Consider the following 19,927-nt stretch of genomic DNA (forward strand, 5'->3'; position numbering starts at 1 on the left):
AAATGTATCGTATCTGTTGAAAATAAGCCGAACTGCTTTCCTCTGCACGTTTCCTAATTTATTTATTAGTTTTTTTTTGTAGATGGTAAACAGACGACGTTTATGTACTCAAGCACTGTTTTGACGAATGTGTGATAGGCATGTTGGTGCGTTGCATGCAGTGTCGAGGCGCCTTTTGAGGAAAAAAAATTTTTTTTTATTACAGATGACGTTACAGGTTTTACGTTTGCCTCCCATCTTAGATCTTCAGATATGACTAAGCCGAGATACCCGTGTTCCTTAATTGGAGTATGCTGAGTGTTCGCGATAGTGTGGGAACATTCAAATTGCATGCTTTTTCCTGGTTATTTTAACCCTTTCAGATGCTATGTACATACTTGTGTACACAACTCGTTTTTGTTATTTGCATTAAGTATAGGCTACGAAAGAGCAAGATATATTGTACATTAGATAAATGGAACCTCTTGCACGATTAATTTGTCTTTATTTAACCTCATTTTGCAGTGTACCGATACATATCACTTTTCTGAAGCCACTACCACGTTTGATTGATTGATATGTGGGGTTTAACGTCCCAAAACCACCATATGATTATGAGAGACGCCGTAGTGGAGGGCTCCGGAAATTCCGACCACCTGGGGTTCTTTAACGTGCACCCAAATCTGAGCACACGGGCCTACAACATTTCCACCTCCATCGGAACACTACCACGTTTGACGAGTCGTGCGATATGCCGCTTCCTGCAAGCAATGAGAAAAGCAGAAATTTTCCTTTTCAAAATTGACATAACCAAAAATAAATTTGCACTATATTTTTAGCATGATATCAGATTCTATTTATCTCAAAAGTAAGCATAAATGACTTCGAGATAACGAGATATTGAATTGCAACCTAAATAGAACGAGTTACTATGACACACATAGATTCGACAATTATCTCGTTATTTTTGTTTCAATAGAATATTGAGTGCCACGAAGTAACCTTGTAGTAATTTGACACATTTACAGACATTTCTCATTAGTTGGCGTGTGAATGGGTCAAGTAAAGTTGATTTACCAAAATTTACTGACATCTGCCCCTGCACATAACATTAAAGCACTGAGTTTGGTTCAGTTTCGAGGGCTGTGTGGTGATGGGGGCAGGTAATTTCTTTGCACGCAATACAATTATCGGTAAAAAGCCGCTTATGTTAGAGTTAATAGATGTGGGTAGATTATAAAAATTATTAATAAAATGGGAACCAAAACACTGCCCTGACGTAAGCCTGACGTAACTTCGATTATTTCGGCTTTTTGTTGATTAATTTGGACAAAATGCGTTTGGTTTGATAAGTAAGGGCTAATCCAGTCACTAATTGGCCCTTTACCTTATCACTTTTTTCATATTTCTGCTTAATGTTTTTATGAGACACCCGATCAAAAGCTTTGATGAAGCCGAGCAGCATAATATGTATTTTTATTGTCTATGTATTGATATAATTCGTGTACTAATTGATTCGATCAATATGTGGGGTTTAACATCACAAAACCACCATATTATTATGAGAGACGTCGCAGTGGATGGATCCGGAAATTTCGACCACCTGGGGTTCTTTAATGGCCCCGCCACGGTGGTCTAGTGGCTAAGGTACTCGGCTGCTGACCTGCAGGATCAAATCCCGGCTGTGGCGGCTGCATTTCCGATGCAGGCGGAAACGTTGTAGGCCCGTGTACTCAGATTTGAGTGCACGTTAAAGAACCCCAGCTGGTCAAAATCTCTGGAGCACTCCACTACGGCGTCTCTCATAATCATGGTAGTTTTGGGACGTTAAACTCCACTAATCAATCAAATCAATGGGGTTCTTTAATGTGCACCCAAATCTAAGCACATGGGGGTACAGCATTTCCGCCTTCATCGAAAATGTAGCCGCCGCTGCCGGGATTCAATTCCGCGACGTGCGGGTCAGCAGCCGAGTACATTAGCCACTAGACCACTGTGGTGGGGCTCGTGTACTCATTTGGTTAACTGGGTAACTGTAAAAAGGCCTTGGCATAAACTATGCGTGAGTGGTGATAGAATGCGCTTTTTCCCGGCATACGTAGTGATATGTTTAAGGATGATGTGTTGGAGTGTCACACCGGTCCCGTTAATTAGGGAGGCGATCGCCGGGCTAATTCCAAGGGCCGAAGTATTGGCCCCCCGAATCGCACCATGAAAGCGTGGACAATTTAGAAGTGGTCCTTTTTGCTGCGCCAGCGGACGCCAGCTGTGGCCCAAAGAACGAGTTAGAGCCGAGAGTTGATAAACAAAACACAATTATATTCTCAATAATTGCAGATCGAAAACCATACACAAGAATGCAAACTCCAAGATAGATGAGGACAATATGTCACCAAACAACGTACTACACAGTACAATCAGCCACACTCGAAACAACGGACACAAACAACAATACACACTACAATGCAGTCACATGCATTGAACAACCAAGACACTTAAAGACTAAAGAGATAGAAAACCTATTCAGTCCAAAGTCCTTGGAACAAAAGTCTGAATGATACTCTTCCGAGATTCACTCACTCAAAGTCCAGCGCTGTTGTCGTTCCGCTGCCCCCTGAAGTTTCTCTTCCAGGAAACCTCGCGTCTTCAATTGGCCACTCTCCAAGCTTCAAACTTCTTCGCCGGAAACACGTCGGCTTCACACACGCAGCTGTTGCTACGCGTCTTCGCTCGATAGCGGTAAACTCACGCTCTTGCCTGTAGCTCGAGCCTTCACCCCTCAGGTGGAAATCCTATTCATTTCCTGCTTCGTACCTACGGACAAAACCTTCGCCGACTACACGGCGGAATCCCTACGCACTCTGGCGCTACTTCCGTCTTCTCCTGATCTCTCATCTCGGCTGCTCGGTTAAATACCTTGCGCGCGACATTCCAGACGGTTCTCGTCATTTCGTCGGCGCGATACGCAGCGAAGGCTGGGAAGAGGGCGAGACGGTTGGAATGCCCTCCGCGGCCGATGACTCAACTCGGTATGACCACGCCCCTTTCGTTCTAGAACTTTCGCGGGCTATCTCGGCCGCCGATGTGGGGCGAGGAGGTTCGTCGGCGAAGCCACGCTTCCGAGGGGAGAGCGTGCGCCCCGGGGAGCCTTTAGATGTTTGTTTTCTTTTTCTTTTGACCTCGCGGCGCCACTCCGGCGTTTCGTCGCGACAATCTGGCGGCGCGCCTATTTTTAGCGCTCGTTCTGTGACACTGCCCCCCACTTTAAGAATATCATCTCATAATATTCAGAACCACACAAACGAGCGCGAACAGTCCCCACACACTCAAAGACTGTAACATAGTCCGTCGCTCATGACACGTCACATTCGCAATAGTTCACTCAATACAATTGTACATTGTAATTCAATTCCACAACACATGGAATATAGCCACAGGTACATGACTACAACACTTCATCACACATTCCGAACAATACAAAGGTACAAAGTTCTTTCATTACAACAATTACTATACTCACATCATTACTATACATCACATCACCGAAACAAACATTTTGACTCACTCAACATACAGTTGCGACACAGGACAACAAGAACATTAACACAACATATGGAACTCAGCCCTGCCAAACACATTCCGATTCCACCTCAGCACCTATCCTGTGCATTTCGAGCGGCGCTTGCGCCCTTTCTTGCGGTGCTCGCTGGATCTCTTCTTGTGTTTCCACGTTCTTTTTCGGCGGGCCCTTTTCAACGACGATATCTGAGGCGGCGTCTCAGCCATCGTTGTCACTTCCGACCCTGCTAACGGGTCATGACGTTCGACGAGTCCTGTCTGTTTATTTACCAGCTTGTTCATGTCTCTACATTTGGCTCGGCTGGCCGACTCCGTCACCTTTACACTGTCGGTCGGTTGAGGTCGTGCCGACGTAATTCCAGTTGCTCGGCCCGAGAACTCATTCAACACGATCATCTTCTCCTTCACTGTCTCTTGCGCCGCGGCTTCACCTTAAGCTCTAGTGAGATCCGTCACGGGCTGCTCCTCCACTGTATCTCGCGGTCGCTGGGTTGGCGAGGGTTCTATCTTAGGGTCTTCTCCCAAGTATTCCGGATCATTCGGTCCTCGCGCCCCGTCGATGTTTCCGATGACAAGGTCGTAAAGGGGGGACGTCATGCATAAAGCAGTAACCTTCCCGCGGAGGTACGGGGTTTCAACCTCTATTTCTGCTTCGGGAAGCACCCGAACTGTACGGTCAATTAGGCAAACCGGTTTCGTTCTGCCTGTCAACTCACTTTCCCGTACCAAATCTCTCCGCATGATAACCGTGGAGCTACCGGTATCTCTTAACACCGTAATCTTTTTGTCCACAACTTTTCCAGGCAGCGTTGGCATTCCCTTCGTAACACCGGTCGGCTGTTTTGCCATTACAGCACCCACAATAGGAATTTTCTCCCCATTTTTCAACTCCACGAATCCATCGGTGACGACATTATTATCAGATTTCGGTGCCACTTGCACTCAGGATACCTGGTGAGTTTGACTCACTCCGTTCCGACAAGCGTCTGCTTTGTGCCCAGTCTGACCACACTTGAAACATTTTACTGCCGTAGGGCTCGTAAAGATTGTTCGACAGTTTTTCGCGCGATGACCCACTCGGTTGCACAGAAAACATCGCGGAATGCTCTCTGGTGCACGCTTCTTTTCTTCGGGAGCCAATTTCTTCGACTCATCGGGACAATCTTTCTTGACCTTGGCCAAATTAGTGCCACCTTGCGCTTCCAAGAATTTATCAGCCAATTCAAGCATTCTTTCAAGTGACTCAGCCTTCCTCTCTTTCAAATACAGCGACAGGCTTGGGTGGCAACTAGTAAGAAATTGTTCTCTGATTAGGAGCTCTCTAAGTTCATCGTACTCCTGCGCTGTCCCTGAAAGTTCAATCCATCTGTCGAAATAATGACAAAGTCGGGCGGCATACTGCGTAGCCGTCTCACCATCAGCTGGCTTTCCTCTCCGAAATCTGTCCCGGAAACCTTTTACAGTAAATCGAAATCGCTTCAGAAAAGCAGCTTTCACCTTGGCATAGTTGGCTGCATCGGTCGGCGTCAACCTGCCGTACACACTGAGCGCTTCACCACTCAAGCAAGTGCTCAAAGCAGTTGCCCATTGATGTTCCGGCCAATTCTGGCCCTTCGCAATCGTCTCGAATCGGTGAAGGTACGCGTCAAGGTCGTCCATCCTTTCATCAAACGCCACGAGCAGCTTGCTTGGGTTCAAGCGGAAGCCATGATCTTCCCGTTCGCTGCTTTCTACTCTAGCTTGGACGGGAGTTTCGCTTCGCTGTTGCAAACGGAGCCGCTCGAGTTCTGTCTCGTGCTGTCGCTGCCGTTCTCTTTCCTCTCTTTCTTCTTTCGCCCTCTCTGCTGCCCGTCTTTCTCTCTCAAGCTCCAACTTCAACTGCTGCTCTCTTTCTTCTTTCAGCTGTCGCTCCCTTGCCTCTCTTTCTTCTTTCTGCTGTCGCTCCTTTGCTTCTCTTTCTTCCCTCGCCTTTCAGCTGCCAACCTCTCTCGCTCCAACTAAGCTGCTTTTTCTTCCTTGGCCCTCTCAGCTGCCAACATCTCTCTCTCCACCGCCTCTTTCTCCTTCTGGCTTACCCACTTCCGTAGTTCGGCGCCAGAAAGACCCATCTTCTCACTAAGAGCGACCAACTTTTCGAGATCCATGGTGTCTCGCAACTCGCAAATAAAACCTTGCCGCGTGCAAAAAGTATCTGCCTAAATCTGTTTATCGGAACACTCCCCTGCACTCGTTAACGAGAACACTGAACAGCACACAAAATCGTTCCGATAGCACTATCAACAACTCGAGGCTCTTTCTCACTACTTTGGACACACTGTGCACCAAAGGGTCCTGTGTCGCGGACGCTAGATTAATTGTCACACAGTCCCGTTAATTAGGGAGGCGATCGCCGGGCTGATTCCAAGGTCCGAAGTATTGGCCCCCCGAATCGCACCACGAAAGCGTGGACAATTTAGAAGTGGTCCTTTTTGGTGCGCCAGCGGACGCCAGCTGTGGCCCAAAGAACGAGTCAGAGCCGAGAGTTGATAAACAAAACACAATTATATTCTTAATAATGGCAGATCGAAAACCATACACAAGAATGCACACTCCAAGATAGATGAGGACAATATGTCACCAAACAAACAACGTACTACACAGTACAATCAGCCACACTCGAAACAACGGACACAAACAACAATACACACTACAATGCAGTCGCATGCATTGAACAACCAAGACACTTAAAGACTAAAGAGATAGAAAACCTATTCAGTCCAAATCCTTGAAACAAAAGTCTGAATGATACTCTTCCGAGAATCACTCACTCAAAGTCCAGCGCTGTTGTCATTCCGCTGCCCCCTGAAGTTTCTCTTCCAGGAAACCTCGCGTCTTCAATTGGCCACTCTCCAAGCTTCAAACTTCTTCGCCGGAAACACGTCGGCTTCACACACGCATCTGTTGCCACGCGTCTTCACTCGATAGCGGTAAACTCACGCTCTTGCCTGTAGCTCGAGCCTTCACCCCTCAGGTGGAAATACTATTCATTTCCTGCTTCGTCCCTACGGACAAAACCTTCGCCGACTACACGGCGGAATCCCTACGCACTCTGGCGCTACTTCCGTCTTCTCCTGATCTCTCATCTCGGCTGCTCGGTTAAATACCTTGCGCGCGACATTCCAGAGGGTTCTCGTCATTTCGTCGGCGCGATACGCAGCGAAGGCTGGGAAGAGGGCGAGACGGTTGGAATGCCCTCCGCGGCCGATGACTCAACTCGGTATGACCACGCCCCTTTCGTTCTAGAACTTTCGCGGGCTATCTCGGCCGCCGATGTGGGGCGAGGAGGTTCGTCGGCGAAGCCACGCTTCCGAGGGGAGAGCGCGCGCCCCGGGGAGCCTTTAGATGTTTGTTTTCTTTTTCTTTTGACCTCGCGGCGCCACTCCGGCGTTTCGTCGCGACAATTTGGCGGCGCGTCTATTTTTAGCGCTCGTTCTGTGACATGGAGCAATTTGCATGTTGTGCTGGTTAGCGATATACGGTGGAAATTGGAAGCATCTGTTTTCTTACCTCCTTTGTGAATTTGTATTTCTTTAGTAGTTTCCTTCTCGCTTGAGAAAGAACATGTTTTTAACAATTTGGTAAGTATTAGCAATTTGGCAAATATTTTGCCATTCGTTCAGCAGACCACTTTGAAAATTCGTTTGATATGTCATCAGGACCGGCTTTCTTTTTGCAGTCTAGATTTAGGAGTAAATTAAAGATTGCTGGTTCGTTTTAAAAGACATCATCTATTTTATCAGAACTGAGGGACTAAACATGGCATACGATCCCATGCTCATTAGTGAAAATGGAATTAAAGTAATTGTTCATTAGATTGGTCTTTCTTTACTTTCCCTGTGAGACATATCGCTTCATGATTTCGGCTTTTAAGACTAAGTAAGTAATTAGGTATTTGCAAAAAATTTGTGATGATCTGTTTAGAAAATTAGTGTATTAGAAAAATCAAAGCATTTCGCAGTCTTTACTTTCGATTTCGATAAAGTGATGCCTGAAGTGAGATATCGGCGAGTTACCAGCGTTCGGTCTCTTCTTTACCAATTTTATAAGACGTTTTATTTTGATTGATTGATATGTGGGGCTTAACGTCCCAAAATCACCATATGATTATGAGAGACGCCGTAGTGGAGGGCTCCGGAAATTTCGATACACATGGGGTTCTTTAACTTGCACTCAAATCTGAACACACGGGCCTACAAAACACGTTTTGTATTGCATTCAGCGTGTACAATTTCATGGTTTATTCAAGGGTTGCGCCTTTTTGTTCATTTTAGTTTGCTAAAGATGTAACTTTTGAAGATCTCTGCCATATCAATTTAATACCTCATTCAGGATTATTAACCAGCTATTCAAAAGAACAATATTCGCAGGAACGATGAGCTACGACGCTAGAATTGTCGCCTTTCTTAAAATCAAGATAAGTGACAGTCGACTTGGAAGGCATTATGAGAGGGACTGAACAAGCCACTACATGGTGGTCAGATATACCACATAGAAGTTGAACATCGACTTCGTCTGAACGAAAATGATGAGTAAAAAAAACTATATGTTGAGTATGTTTGCAGAATTATCTGGTACAGAGTTGGTTGTTTCACAATTTGATAGATATTCACGCTTAGCATGATGTCAAAAATTATATAGAGCAAGCGGAGTGATGATGCAACGTGTGCCAGTTGATATCTGGGATATTAAAATCTACAAGTAGTATTAGTCTCTTTTCAATGGTGTGGCGATGAACGTAGGTGCGCAAGAATGTTAAAACTTCACTTTTTGGTGAAGGGCTTAGATTCACGCAGCTAAAAATGAAGTAGCATGCAACGAAGTGTATTTCGCAAACGATATCTTCAACCCACTCAACATATCAAAGGGGCGTGAAAGGAATACTTCTGTCTATTAAGACGACAACGTCTTCTCCTCGTGTTTTTCTATATTTTCGCAACATTGCGTACTTTTCCAGTGTTACCTCGAAATACTTGACACCATCCGTTAGCCATATTTCTGTTAAGGCCACAAAGTCTGATTCAAAGCTCAGTAAAAAAGATTCCAGCCAGTTCAGTTTTTGCTGAATACTGCAAGCAATCTTTTTTAGCAAATCTTAGTTCATGCGCGAGGTGTTGTTGCATGGACGCAAGGTCCATATTTCTGCTTCGGCGTTTTTTTGTTGTTGTTGTTTATATCGAAACTGCGGAAATCCGGCCGAATGCAACTTTATTCTCTACCTTAGCTAAAGACATCAGTGGTAATGTTTAGTTTGTCAAATACCAAAGAAACCTTATCACCGGCTGCTCTTTTTATTTTACCTGCTTTCTATAGGTTCCTTCTTAGCTCGCACCCCTGAAGCGAAAAGTCTTCTCCAATTGCAAAAGCTGACCCATTAAGCGTGGAGAAATTTCACAGTATTTTATTTTTGTCACGGAAATCTAGCGTTTCCGTGTCATAGCCCACGTCTTGTTTGTGGCAAGTTTACCTAGTCTGAATTCGTTCTGTGTACCGGCTCAAGCCCCCCTCCCCTTCTTAAGAAGATTACTTATTTTTTCATTGATTTCAACATCCAGTTCTCCTTCATTCCCCTTGTTGATTGATTGGTATGTGAGGTTTCACGTCCCAAAACCACCGTAATACTATGATAGACGTCGTAGTCGAGCGCTCCCAAAATTTTGACCACCTGAGAGTCTAACTTGCGGCCAAATCTGGGTGAGCACACAGGTCTGCATTTTCGCCTCAATCGAAAATGCAGCCTCCGTAGCCGAGATTCGATCCCGCGACCTCCATGTCAGCAGCCAAGTACCTTAGCTACTAGATCACCGTGGCGGTACGCATTGTTACCCTAGTCGTCTTCTTGAAACCTGTGGACGATTATAGGTTAGACCATCTAGAGCGGTTATCTAGCTAGTCTAACTTTCGTTCTTTAGCTGTAATGGATTCTTGCAGCCTGCCGAAAGAGTTCTTACAACAGGCAATTTTTCCTTCAAGGACTGTCACTTGGTTTAGTTTAGTTTCAATGGAAGCGAGTCGGGTATTTTTCATTTCTTTAAGGACATCCGCGAGCTGTTAGAATTGTCTTGAAAGGTGGGATAAGTCAGGTCGGGAGTTTGTTTCCACGTCTTCACAATGTAATAACAACTTCGATAGGTAAGACGACACTTCACTGATCAATTCACCCAGTAGCCATGGGCTCGATAGCAGAATTAAGTAGGGGTTATTTGAGTGGATACAGATAGCGTAGCGTTAGCTTACCTGTGCGATGAAGACAAACGGAATAGTATGCTTCATGTCAGCCCAGCTGCCGAGCTCTATGAGCGATCGCTCGAGTTATCAGTGTCATGTCGCTACAATGCTGGCCTTTTTTAGCACCTATTGCATGATACTGATTGATATACTCATGGTCCAGACCCTTATCATCTAGAAATGCGTCTCTTATTAACGTTGCAATGAAACTTAATGCCACCCTCCCCGCGAAGAAAAGAAGCCCGAGCGCAAAGGCTTTCCCGCAACTTCTAAAATTTTAAGCGTTCCTTTTTTTTTGTTCTTGTCCTTCTAAAATTCCAAACGGTCATAGCCCTCCACCACATCTTTCACCTAAAAGAAGTACTAACGTAGTTTTAAGGCACCCCAAAAGAGATGTTTTTTTTTTTTTCGTTTCCGTGCGGTGCATCAACCTCACTTACCACACATCGGAGCCAGACAACACGCACAAAGTATCTTACTTTGATTTTAAAGTCTTCGCCGCCCAGCATCTGCACGGCATCCCCACCGCAATAGATATTTTTACTAAAATGCAGAACAGTTTACTGGGTTTGCGAAATACGTGTCCTGCATGCAGAAATCCCTGTCAGTTTCTCTGGATGAAAATTCATTCGCCGTTGTTAACGTGAACCAAGTGCTAGTGACAGCGAACTGGCAGCTGCCGCTAGCCTGTCGCAAGTGGCAGTCTTTCCGTGACATTAGACTTGTGTTGGCACGTCAATGCGAGGCCGACCTCTCGATACTTAAAGCGAAATTGATCTTTTAAAGTAGTGGTAATAAAATATATATTCAGTTCTATCCCAAGCACTGCAACAATCATTTTATGGTTCACGAGACCCATTTTTTTAGAGCACAAACCGGAAAATATTCACGAATAATGTCAGTACTCAATTAGGCATCACAGGCATCACACATTGCAAGAGAGGTGTATTGCATTTGCCGCGTTATTCGAAGGTCACAGGTGCGAATCCAGCCGGTGGCAAGTCATCTTTTCGTCCAGTTTTTCTTCTTGACATTTGCATTACAATTATTTCTAATAATATTCTCTATAGTTTTCGCTTTCCGTGGTAACATCATCATTTAGTGCTCATTAATGTTGTGTATACCAAAAAAAACGAGCCCTCAAATTTACCCTTTCTTGCCCTTCAGTAAGTCATTAAAGGCTACGGAACACTTACCGTGTGCAGATAGAAAAATTGAAAAACTGGCCCCCAGTTTCTTATTCTTTTTTCTTTTTACGATGTTAGAACCGTAAATCTCCACAGCAACTCATCGCTTTAGCAGGTACTTGTGTCTTCCCCGCGTTCAGCTCGAATTCAGCGATTGATTATTCAAAAGGGCATGCAAGAACTGTCGCCTGTATCATAGCTTTTGAATTGTGGTTTGATAGTATTTTATTCCATAAGCTCAGCTGTTTAGTGATCCGAGGAAGCGTGAAGCAGATATTGGGCCAGCCAGCCTACCTCAAAGCTTCGGTCGTCAATTCACATACAATCATCTACATGGTCCACCAGTTATTTTAGCTAGAGTTCAAGGTTATGCCATCACACTCAATGATGAGGTGACCAAATTCAAGTTGCTGAGTGTTGCCTGTAGTACATCATACCATTTTTCGTGTTATAAGTAATTCAATAATTAGGTCGTCCTAAACACTAACTCTTGAAGCAACAAATAAGGACCATAAGTTCCAATGACAAGGCTGTACATTGGTTTGCAAAATGTCTGATTAGAAAGTCTCTAGCTTTTTGTCTATTAGATGTTAGTGTTTTTATACAGATGCCTACTAATTACAACAAGAAAAAACTATGGACCATCTTCCCGATGGGAGCCCTAATGGGATGCGAAGCAGCAGCGGTGCGCACGGCGTTGACCCGATTAAAACAGTCGTCGACGAGGGTGCTGGAAGCACTGTTTGAAGCCGTACTCTGTGTAGCGTTTACTCTGATTAACTTTTGTTGCAAACGCAGAAACACGGGAGGCGGGACGCGTTGAAGATGCTTGCTCTCGGCTTCCTTGGCTCGCGTCTCCTCGGCGTTACCCGCGCGCCGTCTGTATTCTCAATCGCGATCAGTGTTCTTGACTCGCATCTCGTCGGTGTCACTGGTCTTCGACCACCGACGCTTTCGTTCGGCTTCCTTGGCTCGCGCCTCGTCGGTATTAATGTCGCCGTTCGCGAACGTGATCAGCTTCACAAACCTTCGCGATGCTGGCACCAGCCGAAAAAGGTACGCGCATACTAGCGGGAAGCATGCCACGACGGCGTCCCACTCGTGGGCATGATCGCGCGGCAAGCAGCGGTGCGCTGCCCGCATTGTCGGCGCCGCGAGATTCTCGAAGCGCGAGCAGCGTGCGCTCCCCCTGGTTCGCGGTTTTTTTCTCGCCAACAGATTGTGAGAGGGGGCGCGTGTGGGGTGATGACTCTGTGAAGGGTGTGCTCGAGCGTTGCGAGTGGTGGAGAGGGTGAAGCAAGAGAGAGCTGATATGCGGCGACCGAGCGGCCAGCGAGAGGGAGAGGTGTCACCACACACTGCTAGGAGGACCTGAGCTACTTGGCACTGCTCCAACACCTTCGGTGGCGGGAGCGGTGTGGACGGAGGGACAGCGTTACACAGGCTAGTCAAAGAGCTGCTTTCCATCTAAAAATACCACGTGACATTTTCGCTATGACGCTATGATTCTTGAGCTCACGTTCTGCATGAAAATGACCGCAACATTTGCCCAGCTGTGCTGCTTTGACAGAACAGCGCCGATACTGGTGGCGGTGCTAGGAACACGTTTTTTCGTGACAATACAAAAGATAACCTATGATTTCACTTATCAGTGTCATGAAAAGACGTGCGGAAAGCATATCGCGTGTAAGCGCAGCATTTGAGAGCACTGCAATCACGGCGTACATACGCACCAGCCGACATTTTTTCTTGTTTTGCACACATCTATATTATGCAAAAAAATACTAATGCAGTGATGGAGAGGAAGTTAAAAACTGTCTAATCGGAAGTTCAGAAACCTGATCTACAACTTTCGCATTGAAATTTTTCGCACAGCTGTGTGCTCACAGGCAGGATAACCATTGGTCGTTCAGGGTAACTGACTGAATTACAAGAAAAGGCAAACGAAACTTAGGTGGGCATATGAGATTAAAGGAGCCAGGACGCGGTTGCCCTACTAACCGTGGTTTTCGCAAAAACTAGAAGTAGAGTGTATATTATGCCTATGAAGGTACGAAAAGTGCGTTATTAAAGAACTTTTCTGTGCAAAACAAGTCATATAAGTCGGCGGCCGTAAACTTCGCCCACTGCTGGCGACCGCCATTTTGCCATGGCGCCTGTGACGTTATGAGCTGGAAGGAAGAGAACTGTAGTCTTTTTAAAAATATTTAGCCGCTACAAGTAGTTGAATTTCAGTGCCAATCTGACGACAGCCACGTTATCTTGTTGCCACGTGCAGCTGACCACGGATTACAAAGGCGCGCACCGCTAGTCACTTGTTACGTCATTGCTCGCAAGTGCACCGTGAAGCCCGACTCCCAGGCAGTCCGCATGTTAATGTTCAGTCCAAATGCCCGAAAATTTCGCCCGTTTGTTTGTAGCGGACCTAGAACACTGCCCGGCGTACCGCAGGGTAGTGTTCTAGGTCCGCTGCTGTTTATAATTTATTGCAATGATATTGTTAATGCTATTACTGATCCGGTTAAAATAAGACTTCTTGCAGACGACTGCATTATTTTCACAGATGTACAATCGCCCGATGACCAGGTTGCTCTCGACACTGCCCTTAACAATATTCTTTAGTGGTGTAACAAATGGGGCATGGTGCTTAATTTCGATAAATCTGTTTGCCTTCGAATTACTAACAAGAAAAATCCCCTTCAGTTTTCCTATTCCTCCAAAAGCCAACCCTTAAAAGAAGTCAGTCAATACAAATACCTAGGTATAACGATAACGAATAAGTTGTCCTGGAATGCACACTTTGCCGATGTTTCGTCATCGGCTTTCCGTAAACTGTGTCTTTTAAGGCACAAACTCAGAGACGCCCCGTCGCAAGTGAAACTATTAGCTTATAACACTTTAATACGTCCAAAGCTTGAATACGCTTGTATTGTATGGGATCCGCACACTAAGTCTAACATATATTCCCTCGAAAAGATTCAAAGACGAGCAGTGCGTTTTATTTACTCAAAGTATGGTCGTGGTACATCAGTTACGGAACTAATGCGAGATAACGAATTCTAGACGCTACAATCGCGGCGCCAGCTTCTCCGTCTAAAATTCTTGGACTCACTAATTAACAATAAACTTGGGCTAGACCCATAACATTACGTTACCCCAGTTTCGACTAGGCAAACTCGTCATTCTCATGTCCGATCTTTAACTCCGTATTTTGCGCGGACAGATTTATTTAAGTTTTCCTTTTTTCCGAGAACTGTAACAGAATGGAATAACTTGCCTTCTGATTTCCTCCAAACCTTCGATCTTGATGAACCCAATGTTTAATTCTGTGAATCTTGACCCCCCCCCCTCCCAATATGGCTTGATTTTTTTTATGTTTCTCTCTTACTCGCTCTTCTCCTACACAGATGTATTTTAGTCAAGCTGTGTCACTCATGTACTGATATTGTGTTTGTGTTTGTGCCCCTCCTGCTTGGGCCTTTTTGGCCTGCAGTATTTCACAAATAAATAAATAAATAAATAAATAAATAAATAAATAAATGCTTTGTAAGCCACCAGCTTTACATCCCGTGAAGCCTTGGCAAGTGTTCGCCGTAAGTATCATAGTTGCCGCATAGCCTACCTGTGTATCTAGGTGACATATTCATTCTACCGAAGCCCCGCCGTGGTGGTCTAGTGGCTAAGGTACTCGGCTGCTGATCCGCAGGTCGCGGGATCGAATCCCGGCTGCATTTCAGATGGAGGCGGAAATGTTGTAGGCCCGTGTGCTAAGATTTGGGTGCACGTTAAAGAACCCCAGGTGGTCGAAATTTCCGGAGCCCTCCACTACGGCGTCTCTCTCTCTCTCTCTCACACACACACACACACACACACACACACACACACACATATATATATATATATATATATATATATATATATATATATATATATATATATTTCCGGAGCCCTCCGTAGTGGAGGGCTCCGGAAATTTCGACCACCTGGGGTTCTTTAACGTGCACCCAAATCTGAGCACAAGGGCTTACATGGACATTGACTGTTGCCTTTAGAAGACAAGTATGCAGCAATTCATGCACGTGTAAAGTCGATTTTATGAATAGGCTTCAGTTTAAGAAAACGTTTAAAGTATGACACCAGGTGAAAAGCTTTCTTGAAGTCGGGAAAAATTATGTCTACTTGACCCGATTTATCTAACTCTGCTGCGAAGTCGTGAATGCTCTTAAGTAGTTGTGTTGTCGTATGAACGTTTCGTCAGAAATCATGCTGGTGACTATATCTATTGATTTATTTTCTTCAGTGAAGTTAAAGAGATATGCTCGAAAGTAATGTTTTTTGGTGTTTTCGCGCAAGTACATAGAAGGTAAGTTGGCCTGTAAGAGGCAACAGAGAATGGGCCACCCTTTTCGGGTTATTCTGGCACATTTTGTCACTATGAACTTCCGGGTCCAACGGTGATTTTTGAAATGTCAAACGTGAAAATTTTCCGTACCATTCAAAATATCGGTATAAAAAACCGTTGCGATCCAATCAATCCCGAATGATTTTTTCCAGTTAAGCAAAATTGATAAGATGCCGAAAGTCGTGCGAGCCATCAAGACGGGACAGGAAGCATGACGATGCCAGTGTGTAAACTTCTCCGAAAAGCCGGAGTTCGTCAGTTACCGCCCCTTTTGCTCCCGATTGGCGATGATGAAAAGAAGTTTGTGAGGAAAGAAAGGGGTGGTTGAAATTCCGGAAAGGAGTCAGCTACCGCAAGGGGGCATTCTTGGTCCGCTTCCGGTCGAAAACTTGACCATCAGTCCCCTGAAGGTTCGAGAACAGATCCGTACCAGAACATCTGGCCGTTGCAGCGTCTTTGGTAGCGTTTTTTTTTTCTATTACGTACTGGGGATACCATTGGAGTGGCATCGGTCGAGCGAACCAGCGATGAGGTAAGTCGTTTTTGTTATTTCATCCTTCTTACGACAGCTTAGTCTGCAGCACACGCCATCATCACTGGTGGTTATTGCGACCACGATGGTCACTCACATTATCTGGTGTGGGAGGCATTTGTTTTTTTTTTCTTTTAATTTTTTTAGAGCTTAATTCACTGGTTCAGTGTGCGAGTGATGACGTGCTTGTAAGGAATGTGGGCGCCGCTTCGCATGAGCCCACTCATGCTTGCCGATGGTCAGACTCGGCCTGTAGAGAACTTCAGCGAAGTACACTCACATAAAACAGCGTTTCTGTATAGTGACGATCAGAATATTGTGGACCGTTGGAGCGAGTGTAGAACAGCACTGAGGCGTTTTCTGACAGCTGCCTGTGAAGCTCGAGGGAGCGCACGCGTGCCCTGCCTGCTCGTTCACCCTCTTCAACAGCGCTCGCAACAGAACGCCAGAAGAAGCGCAAAGTGTCACTTTCGCTGTCTCCGCAGAAACACCGAGCGATGATATCGTGACGAAAACGCTTCATTTGTACCGTAAGTTGTACTGGCTAGTGCCCGATGCGCGCCGCATTCTTCGCCTTTGTTCCAGACGCTCCGCTCTGCGTAAAACGTGCTTATGGCGTCAGTGTTTCGAAAATCGGCCTTTATTAGGCTTTAAGTGGTGACAGCCGAAGTTCCACCTTTCGCTTCATCTATATAGCGTACCGGTGCCTGCGCTGTTGAAGATAGAAAACAAGCAGACTGGTAGCTAAAAATAAGGCACGCGTGTGCAGTGGGTGCATTTGAACTTCACAGGCAGCCGTAAGAAGGTGCAGCGGTGCTGTTTGACACGCGCTCCCGTTGACCGTCGCTGTACAGTCTGTTTCACACTTAGAGGAAATCCCACAGCGCGTGGCATTGCGATGCCGCCATGATGCGGCAGGCGCGCATCGGGTGCGCATAGTGCTTAACTGTTGAACTGCGCCGCCTGCTACAGTGGTACGTGGTGGCCGCGTTGATGGAGAGCGGGCGAATTTCATCGTTACTGCGAAAACTGGGCCGATATCGCTGATCACTTCTTTGTACGCCTTCCTCCCGTCCGAAATGAGCGACGTGATCGCTGCCACTCCATGAGGACATGGCGAGGTACAAAGCGAAGTTGGAAGCTTCACGCGTGCATTTCGGCGTCGGCGAGTGAGTGCTGCCTCATGTAATGAATGCAGTTGAGAATCACGTTCAGGTTACCTTGACCTGCAGCGTTCCTGGACTCGTTCAATATATTGTGTTGAAAGCGCATAGCTTCATGGCAGTCACTGTAGTGTTTGGTTTTTGTTTAACGTGAAAAAAACACCATGTACCATACGTGCTCATTATGGTCTTCTCTGTCACAACGTACTGTGGTGCACACAACGAAGAAATATACGTGAACGCTCTCAGTATACCACAGCGTTTCGAAACGCCAAACAACGTATGCTGTCAAATACTGTTTGTAGAATCCCATTATCGTCAATGAAGATTGATAGGTTGGCATCGTACAACGTTTAGTACTGAATATCGGCCGAGTTCTCACAGCAACAATGAAATCAGCAGGCAGCCCGACAATGTGGCCAGCACACGATGCGGTTTAACAGCTGTTGTCGGCGCGCGACTGCAGCGCTGGCCGGCCGTGATGCCATGTGCTCGGAGATTTCACCCAAGCGTGAACCAGACTGTAGTCTCCCTGTGTTGTCGGAACTTCTTACTCATACCTTCGGGGATGGCCAGTAATACAAGCGGCTATCTTATTGTGACTGGTCTGGTGGTCGATGCATCTTTGGTTCGAGTGCGCTTTCCAACCATAGCTGGAAACACGAAGGTTGTTTCCCTGGTATCTCGAACCATGGACCAGTCGTAAGAAGTGGCCATCGTGTTTATCTTGCTCATATCCACCTTTTGGACCTGCCACTATCACACGCGCACGCATGCGCGTGCGCGCACACACACAATGTTAAAGCCAAAAGTTTGACCGTAAATTTCCAACTTCACTCGAACTGATTTCGTGTCATAGGACTGCACGTACTGAAGAATGGGAGTTGTTTTGCGGTCTTCTTATTGATCAGTATTTTGTAGGTAGTTGTGTGGTTTCCGAAGCAGCAAATCTTGTACAATCAGCCATTCGAAGACTGTACAGTGGTAATTCTCATGAAAGGGAACACACGAACGCGTTGCCCACGCGCTCTGGCGGCTGGTTGTAGCACGTTAACGCCGGAGTGCCAGCAACCACGGCCTCTATTCCCGTCATCTGGTTGTGAGCAAACCAACCGGTCATTGTTGATATGGAACCAGTGGCAAGATAGCAACCACCTCTCCTTCGTGGCGATTACGTAAGAGGCCAGGCGTAATCGCCTGTAATTGCCTTGAAAATGAAGGGGGCTGCAATGTTGCCGCGTCTTCCGTTATCAGCAATGACTGGTTGTAGTGCTCACCACTAGATGACGGGAATAGAGGCCGTGGTTGCTAGCACTCCCGCTTGAACGTGCTACAAGCAGCCACCGAAGCGCGTGGGCCACGTGTTCGCTTTCATAGAAATTGGCTGTGTACCTTGTAACCAAAATGATTACTTCGTTTGTTCGAAGTACAGAAACAACAGAAAAGGATTAGCACAAATGCCCCGCCGCGGTGGTCTAGTGGCTAAGGTACTCGGCTGCTGACCCGCAGGTCGCGGGATCAAATCCCGGCGGCGGCGGCTGCTATTCCGATGGAGGCGGAAATCTTGTAGGCCCGTGTGCTCAGATTTGGGTGCACGTTAAAGAACCCCAGGTGGTCGAAATTTCTGGAGCCCTCCACTACGGTGTCTCTCGTAATCTTATAGTGGTTTTGGGACTTTAAACCCCACAAATCAATCAATCAGGATTATCACAAGAGCTTGGTGGCCGGCGCGACAACATCACAACACCCGGTGCTGTTGTTACCGAGCACGCAGATTGCGACAGCGCCAAGCTCATTCCATTGTCCAAAGTAAGGATGGCAGGCGGAAAGCAGCTTATTTTTCTCTTCGCCCATCAGAAAGCCCACATCTCATATGAACACTTGTGCATCCCTGACCGACAGACGTGGCTCCGCACACATTTTTTTTTTTGCGCTGAAGTCATAGAGAAACATACTTGCATGAAGAGCGGACACTCCCGTAGGGCCCTGCGGCCCAGCTACTGCGCTGCTTTCCGCGCCACGAGTGGTTGGTCAGACCTGGTATTGTCTTCAGCATATATACAACAAACTTTATTTGTCCAGACGCTGGGATTTGAACCCATACCGTCATGCTCCGAAAGAGAGTCTTTACCACTAGGCTACACACCCATGCGTCCACAAAAGGAACAAATGTACAATACTTTTAAACCACATGAATGTGCCTTTCGTGCAAAACAAATGCAGAAAGACAACACTTTCTAGTCGTACTTCACTGTTTTCTGTTCTAAGGCGTTAAATGTCTTAAGCGGAACATGATGTAGAGAGGACATGAAGAAATCGCACACGTTAATGAAATTTCTTCTTTGCAAAAAATTTATGTCAAACTTGGGTATTTAGTGTCTTCCTCGGGAGGCTATTACATATCTTAACAAAAGAGTAAAAGCGAGCATGGGTACGCCATCTAGCGGTTGGTCAGACCCTTTCTTGCTAGGCCGCGAAAAGGCCCCAGTGGCCGCCCTTGATATATTATAATTCTCTATGCTGAAGTTGCGAGCAACCATATCTTAGCCGCATCCCCCCTTCCCCTCACAGAAAACTGTTCGTTTCAGTGCTTTCTGCCAGCCACCCCTGCTTTGAAAAATGGAATGTCCTCTGTACTGTCCCTTTCGACGAGCTCGGGAACAACCGTACGCTGCCACAGTGGTATAGTGGTTATGGCACTCGACTGTTAACTCGGAGGTCACGGGATCGATTCCCGGCTGCGGTGGCTGCCTTTCCGATGTAGTCGAAATTTTTTGAGGCCCATGTACTCTCGTGAGCGTCATGGGCTTGAACACGTGAG

General features: G+C 46.2%; 1 protein-coding gene across 2 annotated transcripts in view; it reads left to right on the plus strand.

Moving 5' to 3' along the window:
• The window catches only part of LOC119162020 (acyl-CoA desaturase 1), an 89,270-nt gene that overhangs the window by 5,168 nt on the left and 64,175 nt on the right, over positions 1 to 19,927 (plus strand). Inside the window, exon 1 of one of the 2 annotated variants that reach the window (XM_075879811.1) lies at positions 15,762 to 15,943. The exons of the other annotated variant lie outside the window; for it this stretch is intronic. Within the exon in view, the coding sequence (XP_075735926.1) occupies positions 15,939 to 15,943 (5 nt within the window). The 5' untranslated portion in view covers positions 15,762 to 15,938. Of the gene's footprint in view, positions 1 to 15,761; positions 15,944 to 19,927 lie in introns of those variants that run through there. 2 annotated transcript variants of the gene reach the window in all.

The sequence above is a fragment of the Rhipicephalus microplus genome, chromosome X (assembly GCF_043290135.1).
Source record: "Rhipicephalus microplus isolate Deutch F79 chromosome X, USDA_Rmic, whole genome shotgun sequence".
Classification (NCBI taxonomy): Eukaryota; Metazoa; Arthropoda; class Arachnida; order Ixodida; family Ixodidae; genus Rhipicephalus; species Rhipicephalus microplus.